The sequence below is a fragment of the Zingiber officinale genome, chromosome 4B (assembly GCF_018446385.1).
Source record: "Zingiber officinale cultivar Zhangliang chromosome 4B, Zo_v1.1, whole genome shotgun sequence".
Classification (NCBI taxonomy): Eukaryota; Viridiplantae; Streptophyta; class Magnoliopsida; order Zingiberales; family Zingiberaceae; genus Zingiber; species Zingiber officinale.
Window position 1 is genome coordinate 97,198,459 of NC_055993.1, and position 25,233 is coordinate 97,223,691.

At 38.7% G+C, this 25,233-nt stretch overlaps 2 protein-coding genes across 15 annotated transcripts in view; one reads left to right on the forward strand and one right to left on the reverse strand.

Annotated features, from left to right (window-relative positions):
• The window catches only part of LOC121975639 (probable protein phosphatase 2C 52), a 37,118-nt gene that overhangs the window by 10,564 nt on the left and 1,321 nt on the right, over nucleotides 1–25,233 (reverse strand). For 6 of the 14 annotated variants that reach the window (XR_006110380.1, XR_006110376.1, XR_006110377.1 and 3 more), the window contains exons 4-11: nucleotides 25,086–25,184; nucleotides 24,827–24,985; nucleotides 24,184–24,270; nucleotides 23,835–23,926; nucleotides 23,126–23,200; nucleotides 22,469–22,737; nucleotides 18,323–18,849; nucleotides 17,481–17,722 (exon numbers count right to left, since the gene is read on the reverse strand). Coding sequence is in view for 1 of the 14 variants with exons in the window: in XM_042527404.1 (XP_042383338.1) it covers nucleotides 22,534–22,737; nucleotides 23,126–23,200; nucleotides 23,835–23,926; nucleotides 24,184–24,270; nucleotides 24,827–24,985; nucleotides 25,086–25,184 (716 nt within the window). In the remaining 13 variants the exon portion in view is untranslated. Of the gene's footprint in view, nucleotides 1–17,480; nucleotides 17,723–18,322; nucleotides 18,850–21,286; nucleotides 21,543–22,341; nucleotides 22,738–23,125; nucleotides 23,201–23,834; nucleotides 23,927–24,183; nucleotides 24,271–24,826; nucleotides 24,986–25,085; nucleotides 25,185–25,233 lie in introns of those variants that run through there. The other 8 variants (XR_006110381.1, XR_006110379.1, XR_006110374.1 and 5 more) reach the window with 5 other exon arrangements.
• LOC121975638 (RNA polymerase sigma factor sigE, chloroplastic/mitochondrial-like) lies at nucleotides 19,670–22,153 on the forward strand. The gene is made up of 5 exons (XM_042527403.1): nucleotides 19,670–20,431; nucleotides 20,727–20,873; nucleotides 21,136–21,372; nucleotides 21,447–21,707; nucleotides 21,783–22,153. Exons 1-5 carry the CDS (start codon nucleotides 19,808–19,810, stop codon nucleotides 21,975–21,977), a joined length of 1,464 nt encoding a protein of 487 aa, XP_042383337.1. The 5' UTR covers nucleotides 19,670–19,807; the 3' UTR covers nucleotides 21,978–22,153.

A 25,233-nucleotide genomic window follows, 5' to 3' on the forward strand; every position in this document is an offset into this window, starting at 1 on the left:
ACCATGAATAATGGGGTGTGCGTATCGTCATCCAATAAAGGAGGTGCAAGTAATGATTTTTATGGTTTGTTGGATGAAATTATAGAAGTAGAATACCCAGGGCTACAAATGCAAGTTATATTATTTATGTGTCGCTGGTTTGACTCTGTCAGAGGGATGAAGGTACATCCACATTATAATTTGGTCGAAATAAATCATAAGAGATTTTATAAGAGATATGAACCATTTGTGTTGGCACAACAAGCAATTCAAGTATTCTATTCTTTGTATCCTAGTTTGAAACGTGATAAGATTGATTGGTGGGTTGTTTGTAAAACCAAAGCACGAAAAAAAATTGAGGCACGTTGGGAAAACATTGCATATCAACAAGAGGAAGTTGCAAACACCTTTCAGACTGAGGAATATATTATTCCAACTTTACGAGATCCCAACGATATAGTGATAAATGTGTATACAAGTGAAATTGATAATGATGATGATGATGATGAGGAGGAGGAGGAGGAGGAAGAGGAGGGGGAGGAGGAGAATAATGACAATGAGGACTTTAATTTTTGATGATGGATAAGTTTTGTTAGCTTATTTAAAGGAATTTACTATATTTTTTTACATTTGTGATACTAGTTTTTTTACAAGCACATTTATCTTTAATATGTAAATTTACCAAACATATAGCTCACTAAGCTTTTTATATACTGTCTCATTTATAATTTTATTTATTTTATCAGTTAATACACTGTATTTGTTCCTACAAGTCATTAGAGGTGACATCCCATATTTGTTCCTACATGTTATAGAGCTTTTTTAGTCTCCAGATTCGTAGGTACTATAAAATGTTCTATGTTTTTATCTATCTTAATTATTTAACATCGTTTTTTTGTAATTTAATGCAGATTTGAAAATCCTGTACAAGTTGTTCACGAAATTAATAGAATCGTGAATAACAATTGGGGAGGAGAATCGATGACATATTCAATCACTCCACCGGCCACAAAACAACTATGATGGAACGAGTTTAAGGTATATTTTCTTGAGTTTAATTCAAATTTAAAGTGAATATCTAATAAATTATTTTTCTCCATTTCAGTGGTTAAATAATTGGGACTCGAATGATGAAATGGAGATCCGCGGAATATTTAAAAAGAAATGTGGCGATCACATCAGACATGTATTAAGTCACGCCAAGAATCGAAAAAAAAAGCCAAACTTCATCACCGAAGAAAATTGAGAGAGGATCTCCAACTTTTGGGCAACGGAGGAGAGTAAGCAAAGAAGTAACCTGAATAGAATGAATCAATCTCACAATTCTGGTGACTCATCTGCTATATATGCGGGAGGCTCCATAAATATAATAAGCAGGAATGTATTGCCCAAATCATCCTGGAACGCATAACTACACCTGAAGTAAAGGAAGTAGAACAACTAGGCCTGACTGAATGAGGGGCCTCGGGTTTTGGTTCTACAACACAACCGCAGGTTTGTACTAGCTCTAAAGCAAACCCTGAATGTTTGGGTTGTTATAATTGCTGTAGTGACGAAGAGGATGCAGCCACCTATGATGCCTATGTAGCACCAGATTCTTTATATATAGCCCACAAAGGCAAGCAGAAGGAGGTAATTTCACCTTTAGCAATTAAAACTGTTCCTGAAGAAGAATTATTAGCAGTACAAGCTAAAGCGCGACAGTATGCCATAGAGCAACATAAGATCCGAGAAGAAGAGGCTTATTTAGATTTATTAGCTGAAAATGATTCATTTGAACGAAGTTTTGCCATTTCTCGAAGGCAGTTACGAGATTCACGAGAATACAGGCGACAATTACAGGCTGAATTAGATACACTAAAGGCTCCTAAGGATACCTCTTCAAACAGAGCATCTTCTTCATCAACACAGTTCTTATGTGTTTTTTCTAACGAGGAAACTACAAATAGTAGATGGGAACCCTTGGGACAGCCAGATACAAATCCCAGGTGGGATACCCTTGGTGAACCCAGCGGAAGGTATAATTTTTATGTCAATTATGCTGCACCACCAACGGCTCCTTTTATTCCACCTACAAGATCCACATGGGATGATGACGATAATGATACTAGTGGCCATGATGCTGAAAGTAATGAAGCAGCTCATATTGACAACAACAGCAATGATGAGTACCTTGAGTATTTGCAATACTTAGCGTTGCAAAATACACCAATATCTCCCACACAACAAAATGAATTTATAAATCCATTTGCGGAAGGTGGTGGGGAAATAGTAGCAGCTGGTACTGAAGCTACTGAAAATACTGAAAAAATCCCAGGTATTAATAGATTTGATGATTGGGTTTCTGATTATCCTAAATTGCAGCAGTTGCAGGAACAGATTTATTCCCAGGCGGAATCTGCTTATAAACCACCTGCTGACACCACAATGAATCCTGTGGGATATCCCCCTAATCGAGCTCCAAAAGATGAGCCCGTAAGTTATTCAGCTCCACCTCCAAAACAGAATTTTAGAAGACAAGATCATTCTGAATGGTGGAATCTTCCCACAGCGCACCAGCAAACAGGAGCAATCTTGACACTACCTCCTCAGCTTAACAGAATAGAAGATGTATTCTTAAGGTGGGAAGCTATAACTAAAAATATAGTTGCTCTGCAAAATTTTTCAGATCCCCAAGACAAGGCCGACTACATTGAAAATTTATTAGGGGAAACAGAAAGGCTTTCTTCAACAATGGGAGGATACTATTACTCAACTCCAAGCCAAGCCCAACAATCAGGCAACTCAACATCTGAAGAGCCTTATCACTTTCTGGCTCAATACAAAGAAGTTACCCATAGTCGAGGCCCAGGAGTCTGCACTGTTCTCGAAGAAGACGCCAGGAAGCATCTTGCCGACATCGAGAAGACCGTTGCCAACCAACTTATCCACAACATCCTTGAGCTCAAGCTTATCCAAGATATCAAGGAGGCAGATTTCAGTATCAGATCTGAGCATCCTAAAGGACTCTACTTTAAAGATTCCCTGCCAAGGGTTACAGCTGTAAAGAGTTCTTTATTCGGCGCGTTTCTTCAGCTACAAGGAGTAATCCAAGAAATGGTGGACACTCCACCATGAGAAAAAGAATGAAGGAGCGTGGTGAGCCGTCCCATCAAATCCAAAAGAAGATATGCCTTTATTTTGCTTTAGAAAAGAAGATTCGACTTCACATGGACTGAGCCTCGGGGAGCCGTCCAAATGGAAAAGAATCAATTAGCCTTAGCTGTAAAGAGTCTAGGCTGTGTTGTAAAGGGGTAGACAAAGGAAAAGTAAGGGATACTCGTGAGTGATGATGAGGCCCACATGTGCACTCAGCTCATCCTTATCCCTCTCTTCCCTTCTCTATAAAACCCTCTAGTATACTCATTGCAGAACACACACCGAGTTCCGGTACAAGTTCTACTTTGAGAAGTGTTTCTTGTAAGTCTTAAGTTCTTAAGCAAGTTTTTCTTAATTCCTTTCTAAGTAATTTAGTCCTGTACTTTCTCTTTGGTACATTATCTAAGTTTATTTGGAAAGAAGACGTTTCCGCTTTCTTTTTGGTATCAGAGCTAGTTCTAATGGCTGAGTAAAACCTTACTCAGGGTATTCTCAGGGGAAAGGATGGGTATGGTATATAAATTTTTGGTATGTTGTTCTTAAAAACAATAAAAGACATCTTTCTTTAAAATTCGTACTAGCGAATTGCAGCAGTTGCAGGAACAGATTTATTCCCAGGCGGAATCTGCTTATAAACCACCTGCTGACACCACAATGAACCCTGTGGGATATCCCCCTAATCGAGCTCCAAAAGATGAGCCCGTAAGTTATTCAGCTCCACCTCCAAAACAGAATTTTAGAAGACAAGATCATTCTGAATGGTGGAATCTTCCCACAGCGCACCAGCAAACAGGAGCAATCTTGACACTACCTCCTCAGCTTAACAGAATAGAAGATGTATTCTTAAGGTGGGAAGCTATAACTAAAAATATAGTTGCTCTGCAAAATTTTTCAGATCCCCAAGACAAGGCCGACTACATTGAAAATTTATTAGGGGAAACAGAGAGGCTAACTTGGATACAGTGGCGTATGGCGTATCCAAATGAATATCAAGAGTTGATCAACTCCAGTGATGGAAGAAATGGCACTCAAAATATAATCTCCCAGATTAGAAGAGTGTTCATGCTAGAAGATCCATTCCAAGGATCGACGGATATGCAAGATAGAGCATACCGAGATCTTGAAAGACTAAACTGCCAGCAGGTAAAGGATCTTATCCCGTTCCTTACTGACTACATGAATCTTGCTTCCAAGACAGGAAGGCTTTTTACGGGACCAGAATTGTCTGAGAAATTCTGGCTTAAGCTTCCAGGAGAATTAGGCAGGCGAATCAAATCTGCCTTTGATGAAAAATATCAAGGGAATACTGTGGGAGTGCATCCCAGAGTAATCTTTACCTACAAGTACTTGGAGGAAGAATGTAAGAAGGCGGCATTTAGCAGATCCCTTAAAGATTTGTCCTTCTGCAGTCAAATGCCCATTCCAGGGTATTACCAAGATTCTAAAAAGAAATATGGACTTAGGCGGTCAACTACTTATAAAGGCAAACCCCATCAAACACATGCCAGAGTAGAGAAAAAGAAGCATCTACTCAGAAACAAGAAATGCAAATGTTTTCTGTGCGGTGAAGAGGGGCACTTTGCAAGAGACTGTCCTAAAGAATTCAAAAACACCAGAAGAGTAGCTCTTTTCGAGGGCATTGAAATTCCTGAAGATTATGAGATCATGTCAGTACAAGAAGGTGATGCACCTTCAGATGCCATATTCAGTATATCTGAAGGGGAAGACTACCAGGTGAATACGATCCTTAATCAAGAAATGTTATTTGTCTTCATAGAGCAAACAAATTCATACATGATAGGAAAAACGGAAGGATGGCAACCAATGGTGAAGGTGTCTAAGTTACAGCATTACTGTAACCACATCTGGGAAATCAATGGAGAAATAGCATCTCCATATCAGAAGTGTTCTTGCTGTAAAAGGATCACTATGCAAAAACACCGAATACATTGCAGTGTTTGCCAAATAACCTCCTGCGGGATGTGCACCCGAAATTATTTTGATATGAGCATACCAGTAGAAAGGTCAGTCCCTGTTCCTTTTACTCCTACTAATTTAATTCAGGAACAGCAAAACTATATTACTTGGGCAGCAGCCGAAATTGAGAGACTCAAGCAGGAAGTTGCAAGCACAAAATTATTAGCTGAAATACAGATTGACCAGCTCAAGAAAGAGTATGCTATTGAAAAAGAGGAATTACTCAGAATTCAAAATGCTAATATACTAGAAGTTGATACTGAGAACGAGGAGCTTAAACTAAAGATGGATCTTCTTGAACTTGAAAATAAAGATCTCAGAGGAAGACTAGAAAAAGGAAAGGAAGTTTTTCAAGAAGAAGAAGAAATATTCGAGGAAGAAGCTCATGTCCTTATTGATTCAGGGAAAGAGAAGGTATTCTCCATAGAAGAAGCCAAGCAGCCAAAACTGAAAACAAATGGGCTCTTTAATCTGGTAGTGGAACTCTCTATTCCGGGAATAGAAAATTTCAAAGTCAATGCAATCCTTGACACCGGAGCTACTACCTGTTGTATTGATCAGGTATCAATACCTCCTTTAGCTATTGAGGATAATACGTTTGTTGTCAATTTCAGTGGCATTAATTCAAGGACTTCTGCAAACAAGAAGCTGAAATACGGAAGTATGAAGATAGGGGAGCATCAATTCAGAATACCCTATACCTATGCCTTTCCATTGACATTAGGAGGAAATATTACAATGATTTTGGGCTGCAATTTTATCCGAGCTATGCATGGGGGAATCCGCATAGAAGGCAATGAGGTAACCTTCTACAAAAATATTACAACAATTCATACTCAGCAGGTTGTACCTACAGCCCCTGCAATAGAAGAATTAGAACTTGAGGAAGAAGAATACAATCAAATCCAGGAGCAGGTATGTTTATGGCAACCCGGGCAGCATCTCCAAGATTTGATTTCTGAATTAACCAATGCTGGTTATATTGGGAATAATCCTATGAAATATTGGGCTTCTAATCAAGTTACTTGCAGATTGGCGATTAAGAATCCAGATTTAACAATTGAGGATAGACCTCTTAAACATGTGACTCCTCAGATGATGGATTCTTTCCGCAATCACATAAAAGCTCTCCTTGATCTGAAAGTTATAAGACCAAGTACTAGCTGCCACAGGACTACAGCTATCATAGTACATTCTGGTACAACAGTTGATCCCAAGACAGGGAAGGAAACGAAAGGCAAGGAGAGAATGGTTTTCAACTACAAAAGGCTGAATGATAATACCCATAAAGATCAGTACAGCCTACCTGGTATTAATACCATTATTCATAAGGTTGGAAGAAGTAAAATCTTCTCCAAATTTGATCTTAAAAGTGGCTTCCACCAAGTAGCCATGGATCCCGACTCAGTACCATGGACGGCATTCTGGGTACCTGAGGGACTCTTTGAATGGCTGGTAATGCCATTTGGCTTGAAAAATGCCCCTGCAATCTTCCAAAGAAAAATGGATAACTGCTTTCGAGGTACGGAAAAATTTATAGCAGTTTATATTGATGACATCTTGGTTTTTTCAGAAACAGAGGAAGAGCATCGGGAGCATCTTAAGGTCCTTCTTAATATATGCCGAAGAAATGGGCTTATATTAAGCCCTACAAAAATGAAAATAGGCAGTCCCACAATAGAGTTCTTGGGAGCAACCATTGGAAATTCAAAAATCAAACTTCAACCTCACATTATTTCCAAGGTAGCTGATTTCAAGAAAGAAAGAACTGCAAACTACAAAGGGGTTAAGATCTTGGCTGGGAATTCTCAATTACGCCCGTACATATATCCCTAATCTGGGAAAGATTCTTGGGCCACTATATTCCAAGACATCCCCCAATGGTGAAAAACGAATGAATGGCCAAGATTGGGCTGTGGTTGATAAGGTAAAATCTATCATTAAGGATTTACCTGAATTAGCTATACCACCTGCACAGTGCTATGTGATAATTGAAGCTGACGGCTGTATGGAAGGTTGGGGAGGCGTTCTAAAGTGGAAACCCCAAAAATACGATCCAAAGACTTCAGAATTAATTAGTGCTTATGCAAGTGGGAAGTTTTCCCCTCTCAAATCAACCATAGATGCGGAAATTCATGCTATCATGAACAGCATGAATAGTTTTAAAATTTATTATCTTGATAAGGAGGAGCTTCTCATCCGGACAGATTGTCAAGCAATCATAAGCTTCTTCAATAAAACAGCACAAAATAAACCTTCACGAGTCCGATGGATTTCATTTACGGACTTTATTACCGGGCTGGGCATTCCTGTGCATTTCCAGCATATTGAAGGTAAGGATAACACTCTAGCTGACACTTTGTCTCGTTTGGTTTCTGTAATTACAGGCCCATGGATCCTTACAAACGACGACGAATCGGTTCTTCAACAATGGGAGGATACTATTACTCAACTCCAAGCCAAGCCCAACAATCAGGCAACTCAACACCTGAAGAGCCTTATCACTTTCTGGCTCAATACAAAGAAGTTACCAACAGTCGAGGCCCAGGAGTCTGCACTGTTCTCGAAGAAGACGCCAGAAAGCATCTTGCCGACATCGAGAAGACCGTTGCCAACCAACTTATCCATAACATCCTTGAGCTCAAGCTTATCCAAGATATCAAGGAGGCAGATTTCAGTATCAGATCTAAGCATCCTAAAGGACTCTACTTTAAAGATTCCCTGCCAAGGGTTACGGCTGTAAAGAGTTCTTTATTCGGCGCGTTTCTTTAGCTACAAGGAGTAATCCAAGAAATGGTGGACACTCCACCATGAGAAAAAGAATGAAGGAGCGTGGTGAGCCGTCCCATCAAATCCAAAAGAAGATATGCCTTTATTTTGCTTTAGAAAAGAAGATTCGACTTCACATGGACTGAGCCTCGGGGAGCCGTCCAAATGGAAAAGAATCAATTAGCCTTAGCTGTAAAGAGTCTAGGCTGTGTTGTAAAGGGGTAGACAAAGGAAAAGTAAGGGATACTCGTGAGTGATGATGAGGCCCACATGTGCACTCAGCTCATCCTTATCCCTCTCTTCCCTTCTCTATAAAACCCTCTAGTATACTCATTGCAGAACACACACCGAGTTCCGGTACAAGTTCTATTTTGAGAAGTGTTTCTTGTAAGTCTTAAGTTCTTAAGCAAGTTTTTCTTAATTCCTTTCTAAGTAATTTAGTCCTGTACTTTCTCTTTGGTACATTATCTAAGTTTATTTGGAAAGAAGACGTTTCCGCTTTCTTTTTGAGCATAAACGGAGATTGGTAATTTTTTAACTCTTACAATAATTTTTTACCTATATCAAATTATTTCATTATTTGTAATCATGTTTTTTCAGACCAAGGAGATGGGGAAGGAGCCCTCTTTCATTTATACTTTCACCAACACTTTTAGGAAAAAAGATAAGACTTGGAGTGGGGCGAGAGCAAAAGCAGTAAAAGTTGAAATTATTATTTATTTAATCTTAATATATGATTTAGATTTTAGTAGTTATGTACATTCGCTGTCTTAATATTATATGTGTTTCTATTATATCTAATCAATATCTTATGTGTTTTAAAAAATAGGAAAAATATGATGAACTCGAGCTAGCCCAAACATGCTCACAAGCTGGTGGTGTCAATAGTCAGGGGTCTGAAGACTCTGTTGGCAATAATTTGAGTTTATGGTTGGAGGCTAGTGGAGGACCAAAATGTTGGTGCAATATTCCCTAGGTCAAGGTTGACCTGGTTGACTAAGCTTGAGAAGACTCAAGCTTGAGTCTTGATGCTTGGGTTTCGATGTTTGATAGTACATGGAGACTGACAATACATGACGTTTGCAGGTACAATCGTTCATTTGGGGAGATTGTTGGTACAATTCTCCTCTGGTCAAGGTTGACCAGTTAGATGTGAAGAAGAGTCAAGTAGGTCAAGACTGAATGGATACTTGACTGGGAAACCCTGTTGAGTGAAGCCAAGCAGTTGAAAAATCCTGGTGAGTGAAGTCAGGTGAAAGACCTAGTGAGTGAAGTTAAGCAGAGAAGTCCTATGAGTGAAGTCAGGTAAAAGACCTAGTGAGTGAAGTTAAGCAGAGAAGTCCTATGAGTGAAGTCAGGTGAAAGACCTAGTGAGTGAAGCTAGGCAGAGGAGAAGACCTTGTGAGTGAAGCTAGGCAGTTGGAAAATTCTGGTGAGTGAAGCTAGGTGAAAGACCTAGTGAGTGAAGTTAGGCAGTACGAAAATCCTAGTCAATGAAGCTAGGTGAAGGTCCTGGTGAGTGAAGCCTGGCACGTGGAAATCCAAGTGGATCAAGGTTGACCGTGTTGGAACCCCAAGGTGTTTTGATGTGATCAAACAAGCTAAGTTAGGTTCTGCGCTTGTTTAACCCTTGTGTCTAAGTGTGCAGGAGCTTAGGAACACAGGAAGTCGAGCGGAAGACGCGGCTAGCGAGAAGGACGGCACGGGAGAGAGCCGACGGGCTCGGTGCGTCCGAGGGACGAGGTGACCGCGGAAGAGTACACCGGTGGACGAGAAGAACGTGCACGACGTTCGAGGGACGAGAAACCGGGAAGGAAGGCTGCTCGAGGAGAAGGCCGGAATATGGATTCGGGTGAGCCCTATTCCGGATGGCCGAGATCACCCAAGCTAGTGGAGCCGGAACAGAAGACGAGCTGAACCGAAGCGGAGCGATCGGACGGAAAAAGTCAACTAGAGTTGACTTTTGGGGTCCGGCGCGCCCGGACCGAAGTTTTGACCAGATCGAGCTCGATCTGAGCGTTGGGGATAAAGTTTATCCCTGTGCCGGAACTCCTTGGGCGCCCGATCTTATAAATATAAGACCGGTTTGAAAACATAACTTGTAATCATTTTCTTACATGTTTTCATTTGCTGTCAACGTCTGTAAGAGGCTACTCCGCCCAGAGGAGAATCAGATAAACTTACATATCTTGGATTTGCAATCCGATTACAAACCAAGTAAAACTCGTTGTGCCTTTTACTCTGTTTATTTTATTTATTATTTATTTGTGTCTTTATATAGTAGAAATCAAGAAAGGTTCGAGTTTTATTTCAGGGATCACCCTCCTCTTGCTGGTCCACGAGGACCTACAAGTGGTATCAGAGCCCAACGCTTCGAGGACTAACCGCCGATCAAGCAACAAAGATGGTCGGACCAAGCGTTATGGAAGCGCTGAATGGAGGTATTCTAAAACAGATTTTGAAATTTTATTTATTATGAAATATGGTTTTGTAGCCCACAGATAAAGATGGAAAAGAAAAGAAGAGCGATGGACAAAGAAGGAGCAGAATGAGTTCGTAGCAAGCAGAAGAGTTGAACATCACCTACTGAGTGTTACCGCCTCAAGAGGTCAACCGATCGATTTAAACTAATCGCTAAAGAACTTTGGGAGAAGTTCTTGGAACTCCACGAAGGCACGTCCGAAGCGAAGCTCGCTAGAAGGGACATCCTCCGGAACAAACTGATGAACATCCGTATGGAGAAAGGTGAGAAAGTAGCCGGTCTATATGCAAAGGTAAAAGAACTAGCTGGTCTCGAAAACCTTGGTGAAACGGTAACAAACCGGGACACTATACGCTACGCGCTCAACGCGTTTCCAAGAACTCCGGAGTGGACATCAATCGTTGATGCTTATTACATCTCAAAAGACCTGGAGGTAAGTACTTTAGAAGAGTTGATTTCTACCCTTGAATTACACGAAACTAGATATGCAGAGATATCAAAGGACACAACCCAGACTATGGCGCTGAACGCAACCAACAAGGATGAACCCGAGTCAGACTCCGAAGACGATCAAGAAGCGTACATGGTAAGAAACTTTAAAAAGTTTTTTAGATCTAATAAATTTAAAATGCAGAATAAAAAGAATCAAAAAGGTAGAATAAAGGTACGGTGCTACCAGTGTCAGAAGGAGGGACACCTAAGGGAAGACTGCCCAGAACTCAAGAAGGTCAAAATGAAGGCACCTAAGAAACACAACCTAAAAGCAACTTGGGACGACACCTCTTCAACCGAATCAGAAGCTCAAGAATATGCCGGGATAGCACTGATGGCAAGCTATGAAGGACAAAGTACATCAGAACCCAACATCGATGAAGGGGGAGCGACCTCAGATGGAAGTAGCGAAGCAGGGGGAGATTCAGGCTTCAAGTCTGATATGGTAAGTGAGGTATGTCTCTTACCCCCTGATGAACTTTACTTTGGTATCAAAGCTATGACTAAATCCATGTACAAATTAGAAAATAAAAATGCCAAATTAGAAAATGAAATTTTAGAAACAAAGAGAATTTTGACAAAATCATGTCTTATAGAGGATTTTGAAAAACTGAAAATTGAAAATGAAAAACTAAAAGAAGAAATAGAAAGATTGAAAAATCTAATGGTTCAAATATTTCTACTTTTAGGAATTATAGAGGTTTAAATTGGTATTATAGATTTCATCAAAGTCAAATTAGAAATATATCAAAAATCTATATACCTAAGAAATTCTTGGTTAATCCTGTAGGTAGGAACCTCTACTGGGTTCCAAAAACCTGTTTAATTTAAAATTAAAGTCAGACTTAGCATTTTCAGCAAGGAAATTAAACAACTAATTTCTTTATGAGGCTTTGTCTAAGGAAGTGGTTGTTGCTCCAATAACCAAGAAGGCCTAGTGCCTCGCCACGACCTGGAAGCCAAGTATCGAAATGAAAAGTTTAATTGACTAACTGAAAAAGTATTAATTACTTAATGTTTTAAAAGAGTTATTTAATTTGTGTTAGAAAATATTTTTAAAAAAAATTGAAATTTTTTTTAGAAATTTTTATGAAAATTGACTTAGAAATCTTAGAATTTTTTTTGATAATATTGCCTTATAATTTTTTCTTAAAATTGACTTTTTTCTTATGAATATTAACTTAGAATTTTTTTTGTTAGAAAAGTTATTTTTGGGAATGTTAAAATAAGTTTGAAACTTAAAATTTTATTAACAATTATGACTATTTTTTTTCTGAAAAATGTTTTACTTAATTTTTCTCGAAAGAAAAATTCTGAAGAGTGTCTTTACATAGACATTTTTTTACACTCAAAGTTTTTTTGAATTTACCTTAGACTTGTTTATAACCCCAATTTTTATGTGATCAAAGGGGGAGAAGTATGTTAAGTCTAGGGGGAGGTAATATATAATTTTTCATTTGAAAAATATTTGGACTTATTTGAATATAAATTATTTTTATTGCATGTGTTTACCCTAACTTAACTTGGGTTGCTCACATCAAAAAGGGGGAGATTGTTGGAACCCCAAGGTGTTTTGATGTGATCAAACAAGCTAAGTTAGGTTCTGCGCTTGTTTAACCCTTGTGTCTAAGTGTGCAGGAGCTTAGGAACACAGGAAGTCGAGCGGAAGACGCGGCTAGCGAGAAGGACGGCACGGGAGAGAACCGACGGGCTCGGTGCGTCCGAGGGACGAGGTGGCCGCGGAAGAGTACACCGGTGGACGAGAAGAACGTGCGCGGCGTTCGAGGGACGAGAAACCGAGAAGGAAGGCTGCTCGAGGAGAAGGCCTGAACATGGGTTCGGGTGAGCCCTATTCCGGATGGCCGAGATCACCCAAGCTAGTGGAGCCGGAACAGAAGACCCGGACCGAGACGAGCTGAATCGAAGCGGAGCGACCGGACGAAAAAAGTCAACTAGAGTTGACTTTTGGGGTCCGGGGCGCCCGGACCGAAGTTTTTGACCAGATCGAGTCAAACTCGATCTGAACGTTGGGGGATAAAGTTTTATCCCCGGAACTCCTTCGGGGCGCCCCGACCAGTGCTATAAATATAGCACTGGTTTGCACAGATCATTTAACTAACTTGTAATCAATTCCTTCTGTGCTTTCAATTCTGTTCTTTTCATTTGTGCTGTCAACGTTGTAAAGAGGCTACTCCGCCCAGAGGAGAATCAGATAGTGCGCTTACATTCCTTGGATTAGCAATCCCCTGATTGCAAACCAAGTAAAACTCTGGTGTCTACTTTTCTTTACTTAGTCTCTTTTATTTATTTATTACAAGTGTTCATTATATAGTTGAAATCCGAGAAAGGTTCGAGTTTTATTTTGTAGGGCAATTCACCCCTCCCCTCTTGTCGGCCTCCAAAGGGACCTACAGACCGGACACCTGGTATAGAGAAATCCATGTAGGTCAATGGGTTGACTGGATACTTGGCACAAGGAGAAAAGTCCAATTGGGTCAAAGGGATTGACCGGACACTTGGTGAGGAAGTCCTAGCAGGTTGAGGTTGACCGGATGCTAGGCATGATGTCCCAACAGGTCATGGTTGACCAGATATTGGGTTTTTAGGTCTGTTGAACTTGATTAGGGCAAATAGAAATGACTCAATCGATCAACCGATCGATTGAACGGGTGTCGCAATAAAAGCTCCTCCCAATCGGTCGATGCATCGATTGGGGGAGCGACGCCATTGCACAGAAGCACTCCCAATCGATCACCCGATCGATTGGGAGGTTGGGAAATCGCGCGATAGCCCTGGAAATCGCGCTAGACATGTTGAATTGATTGGGCAATCGATTCAAATGATTTCCGAGAGCACAGAGGCGCTCTGGATCGATCAACCGATCGATCCAAAGCCTCCCCAATCGATTGAGAGCAATTCAATCGATGGGATCCGATCGTTGGCGCAGGTTATAGCCGTTGGCGAGCGATTTTCTGCACACGACTTCGATTCTCTTCTCCGCACGACTTCAGCGAAGACCACAGAGATTTCTCCACTCTCACAGCCAGATCTTAAAGGCTCTTGGGGACAAGTGTAGCCACACTTCCAAGATTGAAGAGGCAACAACAAGTAAGCAAGAAAAAAAGCTCTTTACTTGTATCTTTTGTATTTTCTTCTTGCGTTAGTTGTATTTGTTGTGTGGATTTGTTCAAGGTTTCTCCGCCTTTGGTAGTTACCGTAAAGGAGTGTTTTCTTAGTGGAGAGTGTGTCGCGTGTGGATCCTTGGATTAATCACCTCTTCTTGAGGTAGATACCAAGTAAATCCTTGTGTTAGCGTTGTATTTTTGTTTCTTGTACATTCCGCTGCATATCATCATCAAGAAGCAAGCTACGACGAGCGCGAAGAGCTATTCACCCCCCACCCCCTCTAGCTACAAATCGAGCCTAACACAAAAGAGGGAAGGATATTGGGAATGAGTTCCTTAAGTATAACTCAAAGAATAGTTAGAACATCTTCCTCCTCACCAGCACGTACGACCCAAGTAAATAATTTGACTGAAGAGGTTAGCAATCTGAAGGAAATATTATCGCAAAGAGACTTAGAAAGGGACGCAAAGAGACCTAGAAAGGGCACAAATGGAGCAAGATATGAGAGAGTTGCGCCAACAACAAGATTTTATCATGCGACACCTTCAGTTGAGCTCCGCTCTAAGTCAGATTCCTCCGCATGACGATGATGATGATGGCGGCGATGATGGTGGTGATGGTTGTTCATGATTTTAATTATGTATGATGATTATTTGTCTCATAATTAGTGTTTTAAACATTAATCCATGGCTTGTTAACTTTTCTAATTTTTATTTTAATTAATATTGTTAATTTATTTTTAACAAGGTTGGTGAGACGAAATATATGTCGGAGAAAAAAGTATTACGTAACACACCCTTAGTTGAACATTTTATGCTTTTAATTTTATTTATTTATTTTTTTATCAGTTGCATTTGAAAAGTTAAATAAGGGTATTATTCTTTTTATAAATTTGTTGAAATTTGTTACTACTGCATTATTAGTTCAAATTTTGAATTATGATTAGAGTTTGTCTAGCAACCAAGTAACCATGAGTACTAAAAGACTAGTATCAACTAATTGATCTTGACTAGTTTGTGCTTTCTTCATTTGAGGCATTTTCATATGATAGGAATTTTAATAATACATCTCATGCTCTCCATGTCAGATGGAAATAGGATATTTGTAGTTATTGTTTGATGTGGTGAAATAGATTGTATCATAACAATTTGATGTGGTAAAATAAATTGTATCATATTTAGGATACTTATAGTTAGCTTCAAGGTTCTTCTTATAATTTCATTTACCATTGGTATGAAATGGAGGGTTCATATTAGCTTCAAGGTGCTTCTTACCATTTAATTTACCGTTGCTATAAAATCCTGATAATGCTCTCATTATTTTTTTGATTAAATAATTATGAGGCATTTTAGTATCAATTGTACAGGAATTTTTATTTTCTCATTGCAAAGTTATCTTATTGTCTCATTATGGGTTGTTATAAATACTACCATACTTTCTTCTTCCAATTTAAAATGGAGTACATGATATTGGTAAACTTATGAATGTTAAGTAGATTATGCCCTTATATTTTTCGCTCGATTTTCTTTGTTTCCCTTGGTTCTAGTTTATTTATCATCAAAGATTGTCACTTTAGCATCTTAAATTACTACTCTGTAGAGTGAGTCCTTACCATTATTACAACGAATTTGCCTGCATAAATAGGGTCATTATTGCAACCCGTCTAAGTACATTGAAGCTATAGTTCGGTTATTTGCCTTTTGTTTCACTACTCAATATAACTCCCATTAATACTGTTATCGCCCTCTACATCTTCTACGTGTGTTTGACATCTTCAAACACTAGGGCTACTGGCTAGATCTGTTTCTATGCCTACAATACAATTTATACAACATCCTCAAGCACCAAGCCTTAAACCAAGTTTGTGGTGCCACACTCCCATGCAAGCAAACTAATTATGAGACTGTTAGAATTTAAGTAATTATCTTTCTGGTTACAAATGATCTGGTTTATTTGTTTGTTTTTATGCAGGAAAGTAGATTTGATGGGGAAGAAGGCTTTTGCGGACAAAGAAGATGAGTTATATCTTAGTTTTTTTTTTTAATTTAAATCCTTGTTTAACTTCTTGGATTGTCGGATTTGTATAACTTTTGGAGTGTTGAACTTGTATAATATTTTAGAGTAGCTTGAAGAAGAAAGATCTTGTATAACTTGTTGAGGCCTTTGAATTTGTTGTATTATGATTTGATTTCAATTATTAATAGATGTATGTAAAATAGGATGTGATAATGTTAATTAGGATGTGTTGAATGTATATAATGTGTTATTTGAATTTGTTGTATATATGTATGTATTGATTGAATTGTAGAAATAAATTGTTTCTGGATTTTTTTTTTATTTAGGGACGAATTTGGCAACGAAAATAATTTATCGCCAACTTATCGTAAATACTGTACATCGATAATTTCGCGACAAAATCATTTTCGTTCCAAATTTCATATGGGACGAAATATGGGACAAAAATTTATTTGTTGCAAATTAAATTAGAATTTTCGTTGCCAAATTCGTCGCAAATTTTGCAACAAGAATAATGTTCGTTGCAAAGATTTGATGAAAATTAACGACGAATTTGACAACGAAAATCTAATTCGTTGCCAAATTTTTGTCGCCAAATTAGGGACAAACTTGACACCAAAAAAATAATTCGTCACCGAATTCGTCCCCAAATTCATTGCTAAGTTTGCAACAAAACAAATATTCATTCCAAAATTGTATTCAATATTGCGACGAATAGAGTTTTTGTTACAAGTTTGGCGACGAATTTGAGAACGAAAATATTATTCGTTGCCAATTCCGTCCCCAAATTCGTTGCTAAATTTGCAACAAAAAAATATTCGTTCCAAAATTGTATACAATATTACGACGAATAGAGTTTTTGTTGCAAATTTGGCCACGAATTTGGGAACTAAAATATTATTCGTCGCCAATTCCGTCCCCAAATTCGTTGCTAAATTTGCAACAAAAAAATATTTGTTCCAAAAGTTGGCAACAAGAAGTTTGAGATGAAAAATTTTTTGTGCAGAATTCGTCCCAAAAAATTTTGCAACGAATTTTTTTTATAGATTCGTCCCAGAGAACTATATTTTTTGTAGTGAGTACTAAAGGGAATCCCATGCATCTACAACTTACATAAGCTGCATTTCTGACCCTTTTTGAGATCCAACATCTACTTAAGATGATCATTCTCAGTACTATATAAGTTGGTTATCTAGCTTCCAATACAAAGGCTAAGATGGGAAATTATAAGCAATAAAGAGGTTTATAATTTTAATATTATGTTCACCAAACATATTAAACAATTCAACATACAACCAATATTATGACATGAACAATGCATAGAGAAATATAAGAATAATAAACTTAACTTTTATGCTTTGCAAAACAAGTAGCAATTCAAATCGCCCTTTTAACAAAGAAAAAGCCTGAATGATGAACTAGACATCATGTTTCTTGCAATTGAGTTACAAGTATAAAATTGTAAACAATACCCAGTTAAATCTGTTATTATAATACCTACCTCAGTATCTGAGGAACTGTGACCAGGAATCATCAACCAATCATCACTCTAACCTTTGAACTATATGAGGAAGCACAATATTCCTTATCTGTACACTTACCTGCTTATCCAAATTAGCTAACCCCCAATATTTCACCATGGATCTGATCATCCAATGTAAGGAACAGAGAATATGAATAAATGCTCACAGTGCCTGTCATTTTTCATTAGCATGTACCGCGATCTTCTAACTGTTGATTTACCTAATAATTAGATACAAAGCATGATAAGCATAAACAACATAGCTGAATCCACCAACTAATATATTATGAATCACTAAATAAAGGGATACACAAGTTTGAAAGGGTAATTAACATTAGATGTTTCAGATAAAGAATAAAGGACACAAGAAGTTCGAAAGAAGAAATATCAATCATACTATATAAAAAATGAACTGACAAATTTTCAATAATTGCCAAGAAAAAGACAAAAAAAAGCAAAAAGCCAAGAACTAGCTAATAATAATGGAAAATAGAAACGGTAAATTAGAGAAAAATCCCTAAATGAAACTTCAACTTTGCATGCAGCATGATCAGATATATAGCCAGATAAGCATAACCACCCACCATAGCTGAATACAGCAACCAACCGTTGCGACTCACTGAATAAAGGGACACAAAAGTTTGAAAAAGCAACCAACATTAGATGTTTCAGATAAAGAATAAATGCATAATAACTTACGAAAGAAGAACAATGGCTCATATGAGATCTTTAAATGTAGCGAATAGTTGCTATTTATGTCAAGGAATGGAAAATAACAAGATCTAGTGAAAATTGATGAAACTTGATCCAAAAACACTCACACTCCTCCGGCGACTACTCCCCTTGCGACAAGGGACTTGCAGATGCTAAGGATCGCATAGACGGAGCCTTGAATCACTCTCGCTCGAGCTTTGCTTCCTCCGCGAGGCTTACAATAGTTGCCACCGCCGACTCCCCCAATGCTCTTCCCCACAACATCCTCTGACGCCATCAAACTCTACCGCGACATCGGATCAATCAGAGCCCGAACTCAAACCGTTGTTAGAGCAACGAGATTTTCGGCGATCTTCGGAGGAAATGGATCATCCAGTGGCGATCTACTTGGCTAGTGCTCTGCTCTTCCGCAGAAGGCGGTGGATGCCTGGATGATAGATGGTAGAACACAAAGCATTGCTTGAGAAAGAAGAAAGGCACGGGCCATCCTTCTATAGGCCCCATCACAGAGGGAGTGGAGATACTGAACGAAAAGACTGGACACACATCCACTACTCCGACCCTCGGTTCGAATTGGAGCAAACTTGTGGGTCCAAATTGAACAGCTCGGAAAGCCAAACGTCACGACCCTGAACTGCTGGATAGCAGGAATTACGAAATTAACCTCCAACAAATTGTAGACCGATATTTGGAATTAGAATCTGATTAATCAAAATATATACATGCATGTATATAGACATTTCAATCTCTTCAGTTGAGTCTAGTGATTAGCACATAAGATGTTATCATTAATAAAATTTGAAATTTAAATCTCAGCAAAGCCGAGATAAATATCTTTCTTATATGCTAATCACTATTCTAAAAGTCAATAGTCGTCTCCTCCGATGGATTGACGAGAACGTTGAGGAAGAACATATTCATTTTTTACCACCAATATATATAGATATTTCAGTGTATCATATGTATATATTAATTACATGTATATATTATAATTAAAAAGATAAAAAATTTTAACTGATCATAATTTTACCAACAAAATTTACTAATTTCAAAATGAATTGATACATTTGAATTTATTAATCACAGAAAAATAATATTAATAAATTGAGAAGTACTCATAAAAAAATTATTTATTGAATGATTTCTAACTGCTAAACTGTGAAAATTTTAAATATATTATTATTATTATTATTATTAATTATTATTATTATGTCTTTTTATACTAGAACATTCTATTTGATTAATCATTGAAAATTTTTAAAAACCATAAAAATTACCTCAATTTCGAATGGCTTGTGCCGTTTTACGTGGACCGTGGGGCCCACCGACACTTAGTTACGCTGGAAATATCCGTTGAGTAATTGAAATCCTCCACGCGTCCACTCCGCCAACCACGAAGCCCAAACATATCTCGCTCCATTTCCTTCTTTTCTCGCCGCGTGGAATGATCAAAGGCCGTTCGGTCGATAGCAGTCTGTCTATAATACGGACTTTGCTTTTTCACCCAGCGATTCACCGCCTCAGAATTCCACCGGAGATTGATCGGAGAGCAAATCACTGCAGTCGAAGCAACACCGAATTGGCGCGTTTCCATGGGAATTGTGGCCGTTCCCAGCTCAGCCTCCCGATCGACGTTCGGCAGCGGCGGCGGATTCACGGTCCGCCGCTCGCCGCCTCTACGGCGACCTTTCATCGTCTTGTCCTTCAAAGGCGAACCCGTCCCTAAGTGCTCCGAAGCCGTCGTCTCCCCTCCCGTCAAGGAGGCGAAGAAGAGTCCCGGGAAACGGTCCAAGAGAGGGAAGGGCGCCGTGGTCTCCGCCGCCGCTGTCGCTCCTTCTGCCGACGCTTGCGCCAGAGATCCAGGGTACGATGAGGTCGCCGCCGCTCTTGAGAACATCTACAAGCTAAGCCCGGCTGATGCCTTGGACTGGGAGGCGAACGGGGTGGGAAATGTGGTTAGGAACAGGAAGAAGAGGGCGAAAAGGTTAGGTCTTGAAGAAAGAGTGCGTTTGAGGCAGGGGAAGGAGGAGGAGGAGAGCGTGGAGGCGAAGAAGAGAGGTCGGAGGAGGGATTTGGAAGGGGATGCGGAGACATTAGTGAGGGAGTACTCCATTTCCACCGATTTGTACAGCTTGGATTGGAAGAGGGTGAAGATACCACCAGTTCTTAGCTCGGCTGAGCACAAATGGCTTTTCGAGCTGATGCAACCCATGAAGGTAACACTTTCCCTATGACTCTTTGGTTTAATTATTTCCTCATCTTAAAAACACTAGTAGATTTTGTGTATTTGATCAGTGATTGATTGGACTTTCAGAATAGTTATTGAGTTCATCCATTTTGAAGACATCTTGAATCTTCAAAATATAATTTTATTTTTATTAAACAATAAGAAATTGCAAATAAATATTGTAAACTTTTATTGTATTCAGAATAGTTATAAACATTGATTAAGATTGCTAAGTTCCTCTTTTGGGGATCCTTGAATAAGATTGCTGAGTTTCTTTACAATAGGCAATAATGCAAGTGAAGGAGGACATGTCTAAGGATCTGAACAAGGAACCAACCGATGGTGAGCTGGCAGATGCAGTGAACATGAGCATTCTACAATTAAGAAGACATTTAGAGGTTGGCCAAGCAGCAAGGAACAAGCTAATCAAGGTACCCATTTTATTTTCAAGATAACTGCAGATTGAAGAAATTTACTGCTTTGTAAGATCTTTTATATTTACTTAACAGAAACCAGATCACATGAAACTAATAATTATCCATTGCAACTATTATCTTCATGATTATAACTGTGTTTTTACCTTTTAAAGTTTTTTTTTCATGATTGAATAGCATTGTCACTCAAGTTTACCTATTTAGCTGGGTTATTGAGCATTTCGACCAGATAATCGACATCTAATTCGTACTTTTGCAGCACAACCTTCGACTGGTTTTATTTGTTATCAACAAGTATTATCCAGAGATTGCAACTGGACATAAATTCCAAGAATTTTGTCAAGCGGGTGTCACAGGTCTCATAACTGCCATCGATCGGTTTGAACCCAAGCGCGGCTTCCGTCTGTCCACATACGGCCTCTTTTGGATCCGACATTCCATTATCCGATCAATGACGCTCGCAAGCTTCACAAAAGTTCCTTTCGGGATTGAGTCGGTATGATGACACTGCTACATCGCTGACTTGAATTTGCAACGAATCAGGTTTAGAATTAATTTCCGATCATGCAGGTCAGACAAGAAATCCAAAAGGCCAAACTGGAACTGTCCTTCGAGCTGGGAAGACAACCTACCGAGAAAGAGATAGCCGAACGAGCAGGAATCTCACTGGAAAGATACAATGATGTTGTCAAGGCATCAAAACCAGTGTTTTCGCTCAATGGAAAGCATATTGTAACACAAGAAGAATACATCAATGGTATTACTGATCTAGATAGGGAAGGCGATAAACACAAACAACCTGCACTTCTACGACTAGCTCTCGACGATTTGGTAAGTTTTTTTAATCGCTTTCAAAACCACACCAGCTTCGTGGGTGAGTAATCACAAACCCGTTCAATTCTTCAGCTAGATTCACTGAAGCCTAAGGAAAGCTTGGTGATGCGGCAGAGATATGGGTTGGATGGCAAGGGAGAAAGGACCTTGGGAGAGATTGCAGGGAATCTTAATATATCAAGAGAGATGGTCAGGAAGCATGAACTGAAGGCACTCCTTAAGTTGAAGCATCCAACTCGAGTCGACTACCTTCGTCGATACATTTGACCAACAATTCTGTATATAAGATAGCTACTTTTGTAATCATCAATTTCCTCGTTTACTTTTTAAAGATTAAGTGATGAATCTTTGTATTATACTCACAGAGAAAAGAAAAAAGGTATCGTTGATACATAGATTGTAATTTGTGCAGAAAAAAGACAAGAAGTTGGATTATAACCTAAGAATATGTTCGATTCATGTCAAATATATAATTAGTGTGCAAATATTTTTTGGGAGAAACTTTTTAAAGGAAAATTTGATTACTCTCTCTTTATTTTGCTGATAGGGTAATAGTTTCCTTGCCCTCACCTTCATTCTTTAATTTTTTTTTAATAATTCAGAAAAGGAGTTGATGCTGTAAGAAAACAGATTAATAGACTCGAAAAAAGCAGACATTCAATCATATAATCATCAAAATGTTTCAGGGTTTTCTTTTAACTCGAAAAATTAATTAATGAATGAAACTAGGAAAACAGAGTAATAGACTCGAGAAAAACCTTAATGCTTGGCTGGTGCAGCACAATATCTGATATGCAAAACTAGTCATGCTTTGATTTGCATCTCAACAGTTAGCTTGAGAGCCTCCACATGGAACATGTTGATCTTGAGCCACTAATGGAGGATAATCGATATCCATTCTGTTGTGAAGAAATCGAACGACAACGCATGTAATGTTGTCCGAACTACCACGTGCGAAGGCAGTCTCTGTTAACTTCCTAGCAGCAACTTCAGGTTCCTCTTCCATTCTCACAAGGGAAACTGCATCCTATAGGGATGGAAAAGGATACACAAACGTTGAAATTAGCAACGAACAATGCGCTAGTATTGCCTACTGTAAACCAACCCACACTGATACATTCGAACAAAATATAAACTTGCTATGGCGAGGACGACTTCATGAAACACAAGGCAGTAGAGGATACAATTCATCTTCCAATATGCATTTTTCTTTGACAAAATGCTTTATTAATGCTAACCTTTTGAAAAAAAAAAAAGAAGGTAATGTCGGTAGTATTAACAAAGCAATTATCGACTAGAAGTGGAATTGGAATATGAAAAGAGGCATGGCCAACAATAAACTCCCTGAATTTAGCAGCAGAACTGAAAATAGCTAACAATACTCTGTAAATGTTTATTGAGAAAGCAGATCTAACCTCGTTTGACACGACATCCCAAAGCCCATCACTGGCCAGAACCAGAAATTCCAAGTCCTCATCCACCACTTGTTCCTGACAGAAGGGCAGAGACTTTGTGATACTTGTCAGATAAAATTGTCTTTGCAAGTGCATCGAATCTAATAGACTTCTACGAGTTCTACAGCTAGATAGTGCCTCTGTAAAGTAACATAGATTTATGAAACATACAATGTAATATAGTATACAAACAGCTTGGAGGTTATTTTATGATTCCGTGAACATCAAAATTGTCACTAGTATACTAAACATTAAAGTGAATCTTGTTTTGTAACTCCAGCATGCCACACTTGGATAGGCTTCAGTCTTTGCAATCATATATTACCCTTTTTGTTCTTTTCTTCTTGCAGAGCCTTCCCTCCAAGTTGCACAGATCATCCCCTCCATCTCTCTAGTCTGCACCAACATGGACGCTTGTCTGTGCCTACCCCACGTGTACCTCCCACCCCTGCCCCTTCTCTCTCTCTCATGGAAGGTCTTGTCTGCCCAATTCTACACTCCCCTTGCTGACTCTTGTTGCCACTCTGCCAGCCTATGCTCGGTGTGGGTAATCAGTTTGTTATTATTATATTAGACAATATCGGGGCCATAAAATATGTGAACCAATCTTATAGAGCTAATAGACCATGAGGGAGAGTTTCAGCCAAGTTTCTGCAGTACAATGGAATACCTGAATCTCAGGCTCTGCTAGAACAAATTGTTTTAGAAGGCGGTTGCCAAATGCTCGAGACATTGCTAATATGCCTCCAACCCTCCAGGTACCTACAAATTCAAACAATCAACCCAAGACAATTTCTCAATCTGAGTGCAACCTATTTCCCTTGAAAAATAACCATTGTGCAATTAATTCACTAATTTAAGGAAGAAATATCACATTGCAGGATAAAGAAGCAGGAAGCTCTCTGGTAATACTCAAAAGAACTGTTTTAGGTGATTGTGATTAACCCCCAAATCACAGAACTGCTGAACACAAATGACATTATCAGAGAGGCATATTTCCCAAATGCTGGTAGACTTACCAGCCCACATGACAACTCCTCCAGCATCCTCAATTCTCTTGCGCTCGTCGCTTCTATTCGGCTTGTGATCATCAGAGAGAGGAATTGCTACAACCAAGGATTATTTTCTTTAACAGTTTGTGAAGTTGGTATTTTACATGATAAAGTCAAGAGAGAGATGAAACATGAAACTGAACGATAAAATAAAATGTATTATATGCTCTAGCATATAGTAATTATAGAATTGGTCCATCTTTGTTAACTATAGAATTCATTATATCATTATTTTGAACATTCCCACAATAATTTTAGCCAATAGCACGCTAACATAGAAACAAGTTCAACCCAGAATGAAATGAATTAATTCAACTACTTATAATGATATATCCCTTATTAAAATTTCTGGCGAGAGATAACTGAAAGAACCAGTTTCAGCCACTGAATTGACAAGTTACTTTAAAGTACCAATTAATCAGGTTCCAAAGGAATAATTAAAAAACAAAACCAGTGTCAATCCTTCTAGGACTTGAAGAGAGACAGGTTAACCTTGCTTGTCTGTTCATCTGACATCCCATTTTATGACTGACAAAACAAATCAAATCTTTTTGAAACCATACTTCCAACAAAAAGTCAGGAAAAAAGAAGGATCAAGATTATAAGTCACCTTTTCCAGCCTTACATATTACGGCACGTGAATCACCGACATTAGCTACATATAATTGTTTGTCAATCAAAACTGCAGTAGAGGCTGTAGAACCATCATCTCTAGTCGTATTGCTTTCAGAAGCTAAGAACTCTGAATCAGTTCTTTTAAATGTCTCACCTGTAAATTTACAGAAGAAAACGAATTGAAAACGGCTGCACAGAAAACTGCGTAAAGAATGCTACAATATGCATAAGCAACTTGACAAGATTGTTAGTACTTATTGCGATTTTTGTATCCACCATCAATAATGGATGCTTTGTTAGGTTGTTGAACAGGTGTTCCTTCAAATATTCAGAAGCGCGTGAACCACCATGTCCTAAAATAGAAATTTTCTACATGACAATACTCCATGATCAATCTACAAA

Bases quoted from the DNA above. Each gene is read 5' to 3' on its own strand.
- LOC121975638 (XM_042527403.1), top strand. From the start codon at position 19,808: ATGGGAATTGTGGCCGTTCCCAGCTCAGCCTCCCGATCGACGTTCGGC. The intron at 20,432-20,726 runs GTAACACTTTCC...TCTTTACAATAG, and splicing joins AGCTGATGCAACCCATGAAG to GCAATAATGCAAGTGAAGGA. The intron at 21,708-21,782 runs GTAAGTTTTTTT...TCAATTCTTCAG, and splicing joins GACTAGCTCTCGACGATTTG to CTAGATTCACTGAAGCCTAA.